Source organism: Alexandromys fortis, unplaced genomic scaffold, assembly GCF_014885135.2.
Source record: "Alexandromys fortis isolate MF-2015 unplaced genomic scaffold, M_Fortis_MF-2015_v1.1 scaffold_204, whole genome shotgun sequence".
NCBI classification, from domain to species: domain Eukaryota; kingdom Metazoa; phylum Chordata; class Mammalia; order Rodentia; family Cricetidae; genus Alexandromys; species Alexandromys fortis.
The window spans coordinates 1,660,535-1,677,344 of NW_026068116.1; the positions used below are offsets into that span (position 1 = coordinate 1,660,535).

The following is a 16,810-nucleotide window of genomic DNA, read 5'->3' on the forward strand; positions in this document are numbered from 1 at the left end:
AATTGAAGAATGGATGAAGAAAGTATGGAATATATACATATTAGAGTACTACTCAGCAGTAAAAAACAAGGACTTCTTGAAGTTTGCAGGCAAATGGATGGAAATAGAAAACACCATCCTGAGTGAGGTAAGCCAGACCCAAAAAGAGGAACATGGGATGTTCTCACTCATATTTGGTTTCTAGCCATAAATAAAGGACATTGAACCTATAATTCGGGTTCTTAGAGAAGCTAAATAAGAAGGAGAACCCAAAGAAAATCATATAGGCATCCTCCTGAATATTAAACTTCATCAGGCGATGAAAGGAGACAGAGACCCACATTGGAGCACCGGACTGAAATCTCAAGAAATATTTTTTTAAAAATGTTCAACATCTCTAGCCACTAAAGAAATACAAACTAAAAACCTGCTTTTTTTTTTTTTAATGTTTCATCCTATCCCAATCAGAATGACTAAGACCAAACAAAAAAACCAAGGCAAGTGCTGGTCTGAATGTAAGGAAAGGTGAGCACATATCCACTGTTAATGGGGATGCAATTTGGTGCAGCTGTATGGAAATAAGTGTGGATGTTCCTCAAATAATAAAATGGATGTATCACATGATCAGCTATACCACTTGAGTATATCCACAAAGAACTCCATGTCCTAATACAGAGATACCTGCTCATCCATGTTCATTGTGCTCTATTCATGACAGCCATGGAATGGAGACAGGTAGATGCCCATCAACTAATAAATAGATAAGGAAAATGTGGCATATTTATATAATGGAGTAATATGCAGCTGTGAAAAATGAAACTTGCTAGGAAATGGATGAAAATGGAAGCTAGCATTCCCAGTGAAATAACCCGGACCCAGACAGAGAAAGGGCTCATAGTGTCTCTCATATACGAATGTTAGTTTTGAGTCTTCAGATACTTGTATCTCATTTGGAATAGCCACAGAGTTAAGAAAATTACTAAGGAGCCATGGCATCGGGGGGATCTTTCTAAAAGAGGGCACATTGATATAAAAAGTATTAACAGGGAATAATGTAATGGGAAGGGCTAACTTGGGGTGGTGGAGGGGACGGCAATTAATATGGGGAGGAATAAATAGCATTAAAGTCTTTTCTAAAAATTCAGATGGAAGTCTACTTCTGTATACACACACAGGAGAGAGAGAGAGAAGTGTGTCAGAGAAAAAGAAAGATAGAGAGAGACGGGGGCAGGGGAGAAAATGGATTTATCCTATAACAGGACAAAACTTCTATTAAACACCAGAGACAAACTAAAGAGACTAGTGCCAGGAATAGGTTATTTATTGTGGGGTTGTTGAGTGGTGAGGTCTCATAGACCTAGCCACACCCACGAGCATTACAGCCTGTTGCCAGTGCTCTTGGTTGGCCTCTAGAACTTGAGGACTATTGTTGATAGCACATCCTTGACTCATGTACTGTGAACCAGTTAAGGTAGTACTAACTTGGATGATTCATTCCTACTTTCCAGCTTTCATGGTACTGGACAATGCTATTCACACCACTAGAGAAGAAAATGAATCATTAATCGTGTCCAACTGTAAATCTGCATCAATGACCGGCCTGGCAAGACAGTCCTACTGGAGCAATAGAGTCATGAGCGCCATTGAAGTAACCAAGTGTTCTCTGATTCAACTTTAATCACACTCCATAAGATAAAACCCATATCTGGCACCATTATCAGGCCAAAATCCTAAGGCTAGAACGTCACAGACCCCGGAAGAAAATCCACTATTGTTATTTTGTTGAAAGCACATAGCATTAAGTAGACTTCTGATGACTAATCATTATGCCCATAGATGAATTCATCTGTCACCTCTCATCAGAGAAACTTCTGTCCGCAGCAGATAATGACTGAGACCCCTCAACTGGCCAAGGCACAGAAAATAGGAGACTGTGAAATGCTCAACTCTAAGTGAAACATATATACTGCACCCCCTTCTCCGAAGGCTAAGGGCTCATAGAAGAAGAGGAGGCAGAAAGAGTGTAAGAACCAGAGGTGATGAATGACTATGGGGAAAGAGTATCTGCCGCCATAGCAGGAAACTGTCCATATGAGTTCACAGAAATTTGTGATGACATACACAAGACCTGTGCAGGCCAAAGCTAAACCAAATCCCAGCATGGAGAGGGACCCTGGGCATGAAATCCCACCCCAAGAATGAGGAGCTACTGGGAATTGTTAGCTGCTGGAAGCAGAGTCAGTTTTCTCTACGAGTGTAACCCCTGGTAAGACCACACACCCAGGAATACTTACACAGTACAAAAAGGTCTTGGATATTATTTTTTAAAGTACACAAAGTTGAGTGGATGGCCAAGGTGGGAGTTGATCTGGGAAGAGTTGCAGAAGGTGGGGGGAATATGATCAAAACACACTGCACAAAATTCTCAAATAACTAATAAAAACAAAAATATATACAGGGCTCTATGTGGAGCCGGGCATGGTGATACAAGCTTACAGTTCAAGCACTTAGGAGGCAGAGGAAGTATGAACACAAATTCAGTTACTAGTCTCAGCTGTAATGGCAAGAATCTGTCTCAAAAGTGAATAAAATTTCAGTGTCTTTGTGGAAGCTTGCTCATAAACCAATTATAATATCTCTTCTTTATGGCTGGAATCTCCATTTCCTCCCCAGAGGTCCTTCCATCTCTTAGACTACATGGCCCTTTTCAGTCATTGCACAGCTTTCTGCTTATTCTATTATTACTCTACTCAATACTATTGTATAAACAGATATTGTATACACGGTGAATAGATGGATAGATGACAGATGGGCCTAGGAATTGACTGATCTATTGATTGATTCCTGAACAAACAGACACTACAACACTTATTTCCTGAGTTAGATGTGGCCACTGGCTTAAACCAGCCCTCAGAAAACTGTACATTGCACCTAGAACTATGGCTATAAATTTTTATTAAGTGCCTGTCTCTTATTTGAACTCTTAGCAGATGGCAGATGATAAGTATTAGCACCGTTAATGGTGATGTAATGTCAGTATTATCTTGGGCTATGCCATCTGGAGAGGTGTCTTGGGTACTGCTCTGCGTATCCTGATCTTTGATGAGATGCTCCATTGAAAATGAGCAAGGCAGGGAAGGAAATTCTGCAATCCAAGCGGTGGCAATGTTCCACGCATAGGCATCCAGCTCATGAAAAAAAAAATCTAAGAGCAAACCAGTATCCATTCAGCCAGAAGCTGAATGTCACTTAGTCTTCATCAAGCAGTTTCCCAGCATCTGCTTTTATCTGTTGTTTTGCTTTTGTTGTTGTGCATACATGTTTCTTTCCACCACAAAAGAACACAAAATCTCACTTTAATCCCAAAGTCATCACGGGCCAACACAAAACATTCTAGGGAGTGGTTCAGAGGCTGAGTGGACAACTTGATGTAAGCCATTTCCACACCATTCTACTGTGGTTTAAACCAAAGAAGGAAAAGGTCTCATTTGGCAGGGTTGTGATCTTTAAGTTTTCCAAAACTTACTGTTCTTTATGTGGTCTATCTGTAAAACACATGGTCAATAAAATGTGTACTAAACACAATCGCCACGGCTCCTGTGAAAACTTCTAATGGACATAGCACACCCACAGCATTTGCTTCAGAGTTCTAACCATAATTATTTATCTGCAAGGCCTTGACAAATCACCACTTCCTCCTTGATGGACTCCCCTTGAGATGGCACAGGTTCCCCCATTCCCTTGGCTTGGCAACATATACTACACTGGTTTCAATTTGGGGTGACACACTTGGATTGGCAACAAACAAAGCACAAGTACATGAAAATGTCCTTAACCCAGTGCACCTCACAATTCTCTCCTGTTCTAATTATTCAATATCTGCTTACAAGTATGTTTGTACATGAAATAGAATGGCAAACGCTGCTAGATGAAATGGCAGTAGAATCCCTCAGAGAGGAGAAAACAGTTGGACACCAACGCCTTTATTTGGCCGTTTGGTTGGAAAGAGAAGCTAAGCTGAAGGTGTGATAATCTGTGAAGGGGGAATCGAGGTCAATTGAGTTAAAGGAAAGAAACTATGAAAGAAAGGGGGGGGCTCCAAAAATGGTATGGGTGGAGCTGACAGGAGCTGAAACCTAATCAAAGACACACTTTGTGAAAATCTCCCAGAGACAAAACAATTAAAGCCTTCCATCACTTAGGAAGCTTCCTATTCCAGTTTAGGATATTCATTCTACATCTCTGTGAAATAATCCCCCTTGCTGGCCATGAGCCTTCAGTGAATTGTGCCATATGAGCCCTGGTTCAATTGTTCCAAAGGATGTGAAGATTGCTGGGGGTGACAAAAGGATGCTTAAAACAGTAACAAAACAATAGAGAGATCCAGAGAGACCACCAGCAGGTCACACCAGAGGTGTGCAGGGACACCACTGGCCTTCCCTGGGGATCTCTGCAGAAGAGTGGAATACCTTCTTTTCAGAGGGTTAAAACTACTACCGGTGCCAGTGTGATATATGGTTCTATATTCCACAATTTCCTGAGAAGATTCATTGAGAAAAATCATGTAACCTGTGTGCAGAGCCTGGTCTGTCTGTTGTAAAGGCTTGATGGAATAGCAGATACTTCCTTCCAATCAAGGGTCAATTGCTGTTCATTGCAAGCTGCTCAGTTCTGGGCATCCTGAGGGCTTTCAGCTCTCAGGGAACGTTAGTCCACATTCCAAACACCTTTACTACGCGTTCCTAACAGTCACACGTACAGCTGGAGCCTCTTTCTTCAGCATCAATCTTACCCCACCGGATATTAGCCAGGTTGGAGCTGACGCCAGGCTCCAGAAACAATGGAAGCCAAGAGAAGGGCAGCCTCAGAGCAGCTCTCTCAGGTAAGAGCCAACGCTTCTTCACATGGTTAGAAAGAGCAGTTGTCTCCAAGGGACCATGAAGCAACATACATACATACTCAGCAGAAACTTCGAGAAGGAATCACATTGTCCTTTGACCTGGAAATTGTCACTCACCCAAGCATTTGGGGCAGCACTGTCCTGGGGGTGTGTGACTAAGGTGCTGGGGACAAGAGAGAATGGGGCAGACTTCTCTCACGCACTGTGTCCTGCCTCCCTGAGAAAAGAGAGAGAGAAAACGCATATTTAGAAAAGTCGGTGCACATAGATGATACACAGCTAAGATGTCGAGAGCAAGCACAAGGCCTTTCTTCAGCATCACACTGGCCGATCAGCTCCCTCTGAGTGGTAGACTGGGGTCCCCCACAAGCATTTCTTTCATTTTCCCTGTAGGCCTTACAGACTCCAAAAACTACGAAAAGATCACCTGCAGCTATCTGGTTGTAGACAACATCCCTCCCAACACCCACTCCCTTTCTTTATCATTTCGTTTCTCAAACCTAGCTTTAGAGTAGGCTAGGGTAACCAGCCATCTCAGATGTCCTAGGATATGAAAACAGTTTTAAAATGAAGAAAGTGAAAACAAAGACAACAACAAAAACAGGCCAGCAATCCAAGTGAATCCATTTCCTATCCAAGCAAAGTGCTCCCATTTGCCGAGACTTTTTTGATCTCTCTATTCCCATCTTCCCCATCTTTCTGCAGACATCTCCCTACAGTAAGGCTTCACCCTCAGTCTCAGCTTGCAGAAGCTGGAGGGTGTCCCATTGACGGTTCAACCAGAGAAGGCACCGCACCTGCTGAAGGTGGGTGCTGTGGACGCCTATGTGCCACAGGACCGTCTCGGTACCGACACAACCTGGCTCACTAGTTATAAGGCCGTAATGGCTGATACCGGAAGAGCTGGAAGAGCCTAGGAAGCCTACAGTAGGAACTTTGAAGACTTTAGATATGGTTTGCATTTCCTTCTACTAACCCTAAGAACCTCTTATCCCCAACATTCTTTCTTATCCTCTTGCCCCAGCGGCCTCCCCATGTCTCTGCCTATTGGTCTCTGTGTTCCCTTGGGAGACAGAGACGTAGACTCCACCCCCCCACCCCCCCACCCCTGTCACTCTTGATGGTGGTGTCTCAGTGAGCTGTAACCGTATATTCAGAAAGCTGGAAGAAGAAAAACTAAAAATGATTCCCAGTTAGTTCACATCTAACACACAAATCATCAAGGCTGGCACGAAGACCGTCCCAATGCCATACAGGTCACTATATAATAAACTTTATGAATGAAGTCTTATTTTTCAGAAGTAGCTAAATTTGGTAAGTAGATCACCAGACAAACGGGATTATCTTGAACTGGTACCAAGTTCTTGCTAGGTGTCCAGAAGTGAAGAAAAGGTGGACAGGTGAACACAGAGATGCAGAACAGTCACGTGGTCTGGGCTCTCAGCTGGAGGAACTGTGAGGCCGTACAAACGCCTCATGTTTACTATGTATAGCTGAACAGGAAGGCAGGATTATTGCATATAGCTGGACAGGGAGTTGGGTTATCACACATGAGTAAACAAGGAGGAAGGGTTTGTGTTTTACAGCTGGATCAAGGGGCAGGTTTTGCCAGTCTCAGCAGCAACAGCCTCTGTAGGGAAGCAGTCTTCAGACCACAAATATTCTGAGACAGAAAACTACCATGAACATTTTCTGCACGCACTATCAGCACCCACATACAAACCAGAAGGGAAGACTTTGCCATTTCCTTACGATCCTCAAACCCCCCCTTACCCTCCATGAGATGGGGCAGGGGTGGCACTTAGCCATTCCTCAGTGGGTCTGAGGCTCTGGGGTCCTTGGCATGACCATGCCCCAGGCATTCACTCAAGACTTCCTCTGCTTCCCAAGACTAGGTTCCTGGGATTTGAGCTGCAGACATGCTAAAGGACTTACGGTTCCCCATTACCTCTGATGGAGAGTTCATAGCTCAAGAGGCCTTGATCAGTGAGAAACAGGCCCAAGGAGCCCTGGCCCAGAGAAGGAAAGCCCAAGCTGCAGTCACTTCCTCTCACCCCCCCCAGCCCTGTCTGCATGAGCAGCAGACATTACTAGCGTTGGCTGTGGGGAACCTCTTGGCAATCACCTCTCCCTAGCCCAGTCTACCCTGTCCTTTGTTTCTGCATTCCCTAATTGTTCTAGTCACATTTATTATTACAGTTTATTTTTTTGGTGGGGAAGAATTTAAAAAGAAAAGAGGCCATGTTAAGTCTTCACAAAGATTTGTTATTTTTAAGTCTTTTTAAATGTTGGATTGTCCCCTAAACCAATACAAAACATGCAAAAAAAAAATACCACAAAATACTCTCCTGTTTTTATATTATTTCCAGATCAAGAATCATTAAAAATCTCCCAAGGATCATGGGTTGTCCTGAGAATTCTCACTCAACTCTGCATAAAGCCTGAAGGTAGAGATCTGTCATCAGACTTCAGGGGTAGGTAACAGGAGTCTGGGCAAGTCACTGACACGGCCCAGCTTATGCATAAGACCCAGAGGTTACCCGCAGAGGGAACACAAGACGATGCTGACCCTTGATTTTGATTTCTATGGAATTCATCTGTGAGCATTTTCTTATGTTCTAAGTTGCTGGCCGTACAAGGCTGTCTGTGTGCAGGCCTCTCTTAGGTGCACGAAAACACAGGCTTTTCATTGATATCCTCTGTTCTTGTTGGATCGGCATCTATTTTTAAAGTATATTTTAAAATTAGAAGTTTTAAAATACTGCATAATTTCTGAAAGTTAATGTGTCCAACACTTTGCAGTGCTGGCAGAAGGCTATGTGTGCACTGGTAACTTTGCTTGCTGCAAGGTCAAAGAGCAAATTTTGCATAGCTAATACAACTGCACTTTGTGTTTCCCTAGAGTCTGTTAAAGTAACTTGAACTTCAGTCTGGGTTTGCTGGCTTAGTCAAGTTTTATTTTGTTTGGGTTGCAGTCTTACAGAACAGCTCAAGTCCCCAGGCTGCTTCCAGTTAAGGCCTCCAAAGAAAGGGCTGGCCCTTTTTAGAACCCAGTTGCAGCTCACAACCTGCTTCTAATGTTTCAGCTCAGAGAAGATTCTGATTGAACAACCTGTGGCTAAGCTATACACTAACTGGGTTAAAATGTCAGTAGCAAGCATTTCTAAAAATGAACATATTCAAGGGCAACTGGTCTACCACAGCCTCTACCAAACATACACAAGCACTTACAATGTGGCTTCCCTGATCTGACTCTCTTCCACTCATCCACCATAGATAGATCCACACATAAAGGACTCCTCTCTGGTACCTACCCTTTTATTATATATTTGTTGAGTGTGTGTGTGTGTGTGTGTGTGTGTGTGTGTGTGTGTGTATATATATACATATATATATATATATATATATATGCTTAGAATGTAACTACGAAAATAACAATGCTTTTTATAGAACTTTCATTACCAATTAGCACACTCTCATCTTTGCTAAGGCCGAGGAAGACTCAACACTGTGTGTAGCAGAAAGTTCAACCTACTCAAACTCAAAGGCAAGATAGGAGCCATATGTCAACCAAAACTGCTTCCTTAGTCTCTCAACAAACATTTCCAGACATCCATGCAGATAGGCCTTGTCACATGACTCATTTCTAATCAGTGGAAAGAACATAAAACATCTGTAGGCCTGATGCCATCATCAACCCCTGTTGTAATCCTGTGTCAGCCAAGAACAAAAATTAAGCCTCTTCTCCCCGTGGAGCCTTCTGGAACCTTCATTTCTCAGGAATGCCCTCCTTTCCATATCTTCTGTTTTACCATTCATTCTTCTATATTGGGGGCTTATATAATTTTGGGTGCAATTATAAAAGCTTCATCTTATAAGGTAACAGAGTTTTGCCTCCATGTAATGTTTTCTTGGAGGCAGGTCCAGTTCTGTGCTCCTGATGTCCTAAAGAAGAGTGAAAGTTTGAGGAAAACCCCATCTAAGAGTTGTTCATTGAGAGGTAGAACATGAGCTCCAGATTCCAGAAACCATTAGCTGTAGAGCGCTAACAATGAGCTGGTAGATCTGGAGGTAGTCTGTGTCCTCTTACCTTTGAATCTCCTTGGTTTCTATATTCTCATTTGACTGACCACACGTCCTAGTTGCTAACTAAATGCCTGTGGATGTTGACAATATTCAACCTCAAGATGTAGAGCTGTTGACACAATTCCTTCCAAGCAATTGAAAGCCTGGTGTTATAAGCTAGTCACAGAGGACAGGAGTACCTCTGTGTTCTGACCCTCACCATCTACCTTTCCTTGAGAATATCAAGACTTGTCTACAGTCAGCTGTTTGTTACAAATGCATAGTCAAGTACTTCTCTGTCACCAGCCAATTGTTAACAAGGACCTGAAACCTACCTCAGGTCTATTTCCTAGGCTTTTCTACTTGGTTTAGATGATCAAATCAAGAACACAATTGCTTTGTGTCAAAGTTTACCCTGCAGCAGCAATTTTGCTGCATAATAAAAATCTGTCTTCGAAGCTGAATTTGGTGATGAATGCCAAGATGAGAAAACCACAGCCATGTGCATGTGGGATGCCTCTGCAACCCCCAAGGGTCCAGAGAATTGGGACTGGAACCTATCCTGTAGCATATGACATGGCATCGCTCCCTCGATTGGGATGCAGAGCCTGGCTGCCTGACTAGAAACTGGAAGCAGGCTTGCTAAACAGCTTTTAAAAATCTCCCCAGGATGTGATATATTGTAGTTGACTCACTGCTGAGTTGTTGTAATGAATCAGCAATGCTCTCCCACATCTAGAGAGATTTTTCCCTATAACCAGTTCTTTGAAAAGAATAGGGTTGATGCTAAAATACTGGTAAGAGAGAAGGGAGCAGCTGAGAGGCCAGCAAAGAAATAGATCTTGAGTAGAAAAGATTCGTGTGGGGTCCCTAAGTCTTACACCATCACAGCCAGTGGCTCAAAGCCAATTAGCGAACAAAGCAACTGCCCTGAGTGATAAACAGGATCAAGACACTGCACACAGAGAGATGGATTTTCTTAGCCACGTCTCTCTTTGTTCTAGAACTTAATTTCAGAACACTCCAAAGCACAACACTTCACAAGGTAAAGGTCTTGGTGTTCGGGTTGTTCTTTTCGTTTTCCACAATAGTAACAACAAACAGACCAGTCAAAGTTGAAGAACAGTGTAGGTGTTGGGCTTCTGGGCTGAGGGAGCAGAGATAGAGAGTACAGGAAAGAGCACACACACACACACACACACACACTAGACAGTGATGGCAAGACCAGGTTGTGTGAGACCCCGTGACTGGCACTGTTAGCACCCTAACAAAGCCATGGGCAAGCTGCCTGTACCCCACAGTAAAAACTGGGCAACTGAACTTAACGCACTTGGGGAAACTTGCCATTCAAAAAACACAGGAGGTCCTTCTGTTTATATGTTGCTTTCATTGGTTAATCAATAAAGAAACTGTCTGACCTGATAGGGCAGAACTTAGGTAGACAGAGAAGACAGAACTGAATTCTGGGAGGAAGAAAGCAGAGTGAGAGAGCTGCCATGGAGCCTCCAGGTCAGACATGCTGAATCTTTCCCGGTAAGCCACGGCCTCGTGGTAACATACAGATTAATGGAAATGGGTTAAATCAAGATGTGAGAGATAGTCAACAAGAAGCTAGAGATAATGGGCCAGGCAGTGATTTAATTAATACAGTTTCTGTGTGATTATTTTGAGAGTAAGCTAGCCAGCCTGGACAGAACAAAGGACCACCCCACTTTCCTTGTAACATGTTCTGAGTAGAGTAGTATTCACTGAAGGAAGAACCAGGTCCAAGCCACTTCCACACGTGGGAAGGAAGATATGAAGAGACATGGGAAGTGCTGGAGGTGAGTACAATGGAGCCTTGAGAGAGTGTGTGCCGAAGCTTCCTTGCTATCTTCTGTGCAAGCCTTGGGAGCTTTCGCCTGAGCATCAGGGCTCCGTGTGAGTTTCTGTTTATGAGTGATAACATAAAACTCAACTTTGATTTTACACACAGCTAGTCACATGTCAGAAAAAAACTTCACCAAGAGACATATTTTGTCTCATTAAAACCTTCAGCAATAATGAGTCCTGAGGGAGGCCTGCTGGACTGGACACGAATCAAATCTGCTTCTGTACTCACTGATATTCAAAGAGCCATGTGCCGAAGCTCTATATAGGGAACCATCCTGACATTAATTCTTTCCAGTTTTCCCATGAATGCTTGTAAGTCTGATATAAATGCTGTATATATTATTATCACTATTTTATCTTCCTATTGCTTCTCTAACAAATAATCACACAAATAGGGTGACTTAAAACACCATATATGTGTCATTTTATAACTTTGAAGGTCAGAGGTCAGGAATCAGGTTCACGAAGGTAAATTGGAGGCTGTATTCATTTTTAAAAGTCTGGAGGAGAATGCTTTCTTTGTCATTCCTTAGCTTCTAGTGGTGGCCCCATTTCCTTGGCTCATGGCCTCTTCAATCATCCTCAAAGCCATTAGTGCAGCATCTTCCAATTTGCCACTGCTGGACCTCTGTGTCCATCATCACATCCCGACTCTGCCCCAAACCCTCCTTCATTATAGACCTTTGTAAGAGGTGGTCAGTCCCCATTTACCATCCGTGTCCAGGAAGGCTACTGATTTCTTTGAGTTAATCTTGTATCCTGATATATTACTGAAAGTGTTTATGAGTTGTAGTAGTTCCTTGGTAGAATTTTTGGGGTCAGTTATGTAAACCATCATATCATCAGCAAATAATGAGAGTTTGAGTTCTTCTTTGCCAAACTGTATCCCCTTGATTTCCTTTTGTTGTCTTATTGCTCTAGCTAAAACCTCAAGAACTATATTGAATAAATATGGAGAGAGTGGACAATCTTGTCTTCTTCCTGATTTCAGTAAGATCTCTGGGAATTTCTCTTCATTTAGTTTAATGTTGGCTGTTGGCTTGCTGTATATCGCCTTTATTATGTTTAGGTGTGTTCCTTATATCTCTGCTCTTTCCAAGACTTCTATCATGAAGGGATGTTGTATTTTGTCAAAAGCTTTTTCAGCCTCTAAAGAGATGATCATGTGGTTTTTAATTTTCAGTTTGTGTGTGTGTATAAATATATAATATGTTGACAGATTTTTGTATGTTGAACCATCTCTGGGATGAAGCCGACTTGATCATGGTAGATGATTTTTCTGATGTGTTCTTGGATTCAGTTTTGCCATTGTATATTACCATTACAAATGTTTATGGGTTTTGTTTTTGGTCTTTTGTTTTATGTTTTCCCTTTTAAAAGGAAAATTCAGAAATTCCCACTCTTGCCCAAACTCAAATTTTCTACTCCCAGAGATACAGAAATTATGAATATCTCAAGTTTCATTTGATGGAAATGCCAAGTGATTTTGAATATTCATATATCTGAATAGACGTGGGAAAATAAGCCCACCCTATAGGACCAAGATCAGATAATATTTCTCACAACATGCCCCACAAATAGGAGGAGGAAGACAGTTTTAGGGTCCAAACACCTTTTCTAGCACTGGCCTGACTCTTTGTTGTACAGAAGCAGGTGCTGAGGGACAAGTGCTCTATCTCAAGGAAGATGACACTAGGCACATGGGTGGGACTGTGTTAGAGAAGGGGGTCTGAGAGTCTGTCCCCTCTGCCAGCAAGCATGGATGCTCTGGCTCCTTTAAACCACTGATATGTAAACAAGCAAACCAATGAAGAGACTCTGAGGACCACCCAGGTAGAACATTTTAAACATCAGAGAGAGAGAGAGAGAGAGAGAGAGAGAGAGAGAGAGAGAGAGAGAGAGAGAGAGAGAACGAGCCCAGATGGAAGAATATGATCTCCTTTCCCCATTTTCCCATTTTTATAAAGGTTTAGCCTTTCATCATCACATAAGTGGTCAAAGCTGTCACAAGCCCCCTGCTGACACATCAAACGCTCCTCTCACAGCCTGGCCCGGATCCAGGGAGATGAAAAGAACAATCATTCAGAAATCGCACCTCCTGTGAGTTACAGCCATTCCCCAAAGGAAGGAAATAGCATCATTGTGTAGCATGAGGGATGCTTTACAGGTTTCTCCAGCTTGTCCACACACAGCAAGGAGCCCATGCAGCAAAAGGAAAGCCTCAGGCACCCCTCTGATGGGTCAGAGGTCTAGAGATAACTGAGAGCAGAAACACTCCACATTCGCCACCAGTGAATCAATTCCCAAACGCTGTCAGCCTCGAGTCTGAGCACCTGAACCAGGCCATCAGGGCAGAATACTTCATGCCCTCTCATTTCATTACTGCACTTACTCACACGAACACAGTTTGTTCCTAGCAGGGCTGAGAGCTCAAGGAGGAGGACAGAACCATGTCTGTTTCCTCTGTCTTTACAGTGGCTGGCCCATAGTTTCAACAGAAATATTAGGGTTTTGGTGAAATGTCTACTCATTTGAACTGTCAATTAAGGCTGAAAATAACTCAAAGATATTTGTGTTCTATGAGGTTTCTTAATGCTACAAAAATATTGGTTGTCCTGAAATGAATCACTCTTAACTGACATGTATCTAAAGGACAAAAACACTCCCCCACACACACATGCATGCACATACACACAATTGTGATAAATCAGATTTAGAAGTCTTTGAAGGTTTCTCAGGTTCAGTATGCTGGAACACATCCCTAAAAAAATAAAATTACATCTCAACTTCAAATTAGTTACTGAAAGACAATTAAGTCCTTATCAGGGAATCTAGGCCTAAGAATTCACTGGGCAGAACAGACCAAGGAAAATATCTAAGTCCCTCGCTGGGACCCCACAAAGAGTGGACATTGGCCACTGCGGTAGCATTGACTGCCGTCTGATAACCTGTGTGTGAGTCTAGAGCAAGCAGAGAACTCCTGGCTGTCCATGAGCTTTGGACTGGCCTGCTTGGCAGATATCTGTCTACCAGCTCACGTTATCTGGTCATGGACCTCAACTCTTGCTCCAGATCAGTCTCTGAAGCCGATGACATCGTCTCTTTCCACGCTGACTCCCCTGCAGCCTGAGGACAGCTTCTTCTCTGAGGATGCTTAAGTTCACTAGCTTATCAGTACACACACTAGATGCATCTTATGCAGCCCACTTCTGCAACCCCCTGAGCTCTGCTGTAGTTTCTAATTTGTACCCATCCTGTGACTCAAATACATGCACAGATAGATAGATACAGTTTCTGTGTGCTATGTGATACGAAATTTAATATTAGTAATTAAGATTGAAAAACACAAACAAAAAAGCAAGTAAGCAAACAAACAAACAGAAAACCCTGGCATTCACTTTGGCCAGATTAGCAGAGTAAGCAGAATTATATGGCAAAACAATGCCATTATAATCACTTCCCCTTGTGAATTTATTTGTATTCAATAAATTCTGATGTCATGGAAAGACACAATTGTGTTCATCTATTTCCTTGGCATAATGAGCTTATGACACCTGGATTCCAACAGTCCAGAGAGACCAGAGGTTTCTTGCATTATTAATTCAAACTAGTGGCACTCTGTGTATAGATGTTGTCGACCAATTTTAATGTTGTACTCTTTAGAGACAGTTAAGCTGCAGCCCAATCTTGGCAGATGTTCAAGGTGATCCTAATTGAGGTCAAATATAATGAAAAGAAGTGCATAGTGTACATGGTGTGCTCAAGCCAGATGTGGCAGATCCCAAGCCTGACCCAAAGCTAGTACAGTGGCAAGGTTGGGCAGGTCTAGAAAAGGGAGGGGCACTTGAGGGGAACCCTTCCCAAAGCTGGAAATGACGAAACGCTTCACTCAGCCTGATGTCTGAAGAAATCACCAGTGTACCACACTGTTCACTACTATCATCCTAAGTTGAGGGAGGGCCACGATGCTGGAGCAGATTTGAGGGAGAAAGAATGCTGGAGCAACACCTCACGGGAGCTGTGCCACTAAGACCCTTGCAATAAAACCCTGCAGGTATAGAATCTCTGTGATGGAATAGCACACATCAAAAGCAAAGTTATGTTGGCCAATGCCATTTCCCCCTCGACCTCACACTGCTTCGTCACCTGAGGCCTTTGGGAGATAATGTCAGTGAATAAATCAAGAAGTCAGAAGTTGTGTCTGTGCCAGGGAAATGGCCTGGGAGAAATGGGAGTAGTGCCAAGAGTGAAAGAAACAGAATGTGGAAACGGGAATCTTTCTTGGTGTGGGAAAGAAATACGTTCTTTCCTGTGAATTGGACATCTTAGGAAGAGTGGCGCCATCCCACAGTGAGATCAGCATCAGCAGTGCACAGCGTGTGTCAGTAGAGTATCTTACAGCCACAAGGCATCAGTGTGCAAGCAGCCTCATAGATTAGAAAGAAAGAAAAAACTCAAAGTCCTCTGAAAAAACAGTGTGTTATAAGGATCGAGTTCTCCCCAGAATAATATCAAGTCAGGGCTATGGTCTCAATTTCAAATGTCCCCAAAGGCTATGTACTTTGGATTTGGTCACCAACTTTGGCCACTACCGGAAGGTAATGATTTCAAGTCCAAAACTCGTCCCCAACCATGAGTCAGAACAGTGAGACCACAGTGAGTGACCATCTCAGGGGGAGTTTGCCTGGCTGGACATGGGGTCTAAGTGGACAAGGGGCACACAATTCATAAGTTGCTTTGCCGTCTCCAAAGGATTAGAAGCCTGGTCGTAGATAGGTTGAACTCTTAGCTTTAAGAAAGATGGTGGAAATTTTTATCCAAGAAACACAATGACTACCTTACTTTAGAAAATGACACAGAATTTGTGGCAGTTTTGGATATTTTCGGTCTATAACATGTTGGGTAGACACTCAAGGGTTTTCAGGGTTGCCCTAAGGGCTGAAACTCTCCATGACTCGCGGGAAGTCACTAAAAGAAGGGTGCAGAACCATGTTTGACCGCAAATTAAAGGATGCCTAATGCAACTAAAGAACTACCAGAGCCTAAGTGGTCAGTGACCCTGAGACCAGTCTTTCCAAGTGTGATGAAAGCTCCCCTAAAATCAGAGCTGCAGAGGGGCACCCTGGGAGCAGTGTCCTGGACACAGGTAGGCAGCTGTGCAGGAAGATCCTCCACATTGTTAACCAAGCTAACTAGAGGTTGGGGGTGGGAAGATGATCAAAATACATTGTATGAAGTTGCATAGAATTAATAAAATATTTTAAGATTTTTTTAAAGTATGAACAGCTTTAGTACGATTTTGTTTGAAAAACTGCTGACTAAGTTTTGAAACTAGTTAGGTGTGGAGGTAAATGGCTTTAATCCCAGCACTTGAGAGGCAGAGGCAGGTGGATCTCTGAGTTTGAGGTCAGCTTGATATACACAGTGAGTTCCAGGACAACCTGTATCTTTGGGAGAAAAAATAATGTAAGAAATATTTTTAAGCCATTTGAGGGGTTTGCCATTAAGAAAGAAGGTCATTAACAAATACTATTCAGTTGCTAAGTTCAATGAACTGATGTAAGGGAGTATCCCAATGTTATAAAATCATAATTCAAAGCCATTTTGACTTTAAATAAGTAACAGTCAATACTTAGCCATTGTGTACACTGAGCCATGGATTAATGTCTCTAAGAACATTCTCCCGATTTTGTGTGATCTCTTGCCACAGGAGTTTATTATTTATTTCAATTTATAGGTGAAGAAACTAAAGCTTGAGGAGTATTTCCACATAGCAAGGGATCTAAGACCTGAAGGAGCGCTCAGCTCCATGGGTTTCTTCCTTTGTGCCATATCTGCTTCTGGATTTCCTAAACTCAGAACCTTCAAATGTTGTCCTGGTTTCTATTCAGGTGGGGCATGAGTTTGTTCTTGTTATAGAGAAACAGGATTTCACAGACATTTTAAAATCACAGCTTCCCTTCAAGTGTTTTATTCATTTCTGTATATAGTTTA

The 16,810-nt window shown here is 42.7% G+C and overlaps 1 protein-coding gene across 2 annotated transcripts in view; it reads right to left on the reverse strand.

The window, feature by feature from the left end:
- Positions 1-16,810, reverse strand: part of Bmper (BMP binding endothelial regulator) — a 260,359-nt gene that overhangs the window by 124,451 nt on the left and 119,098 nt on the right. For both annotated transcript variants that reach the window (XM_050124920.1, XM_050124919.1), the window contains exon 7: positions 4,997-5,096. In XM_050124920.1, coding sequence (XP_049980877.1) covers positions 4,997-5,096 — 100 coding nt within the window. The remainder of the gene's footprint in view (positions 1-4,996; positions 5,097-16,810) is intronic.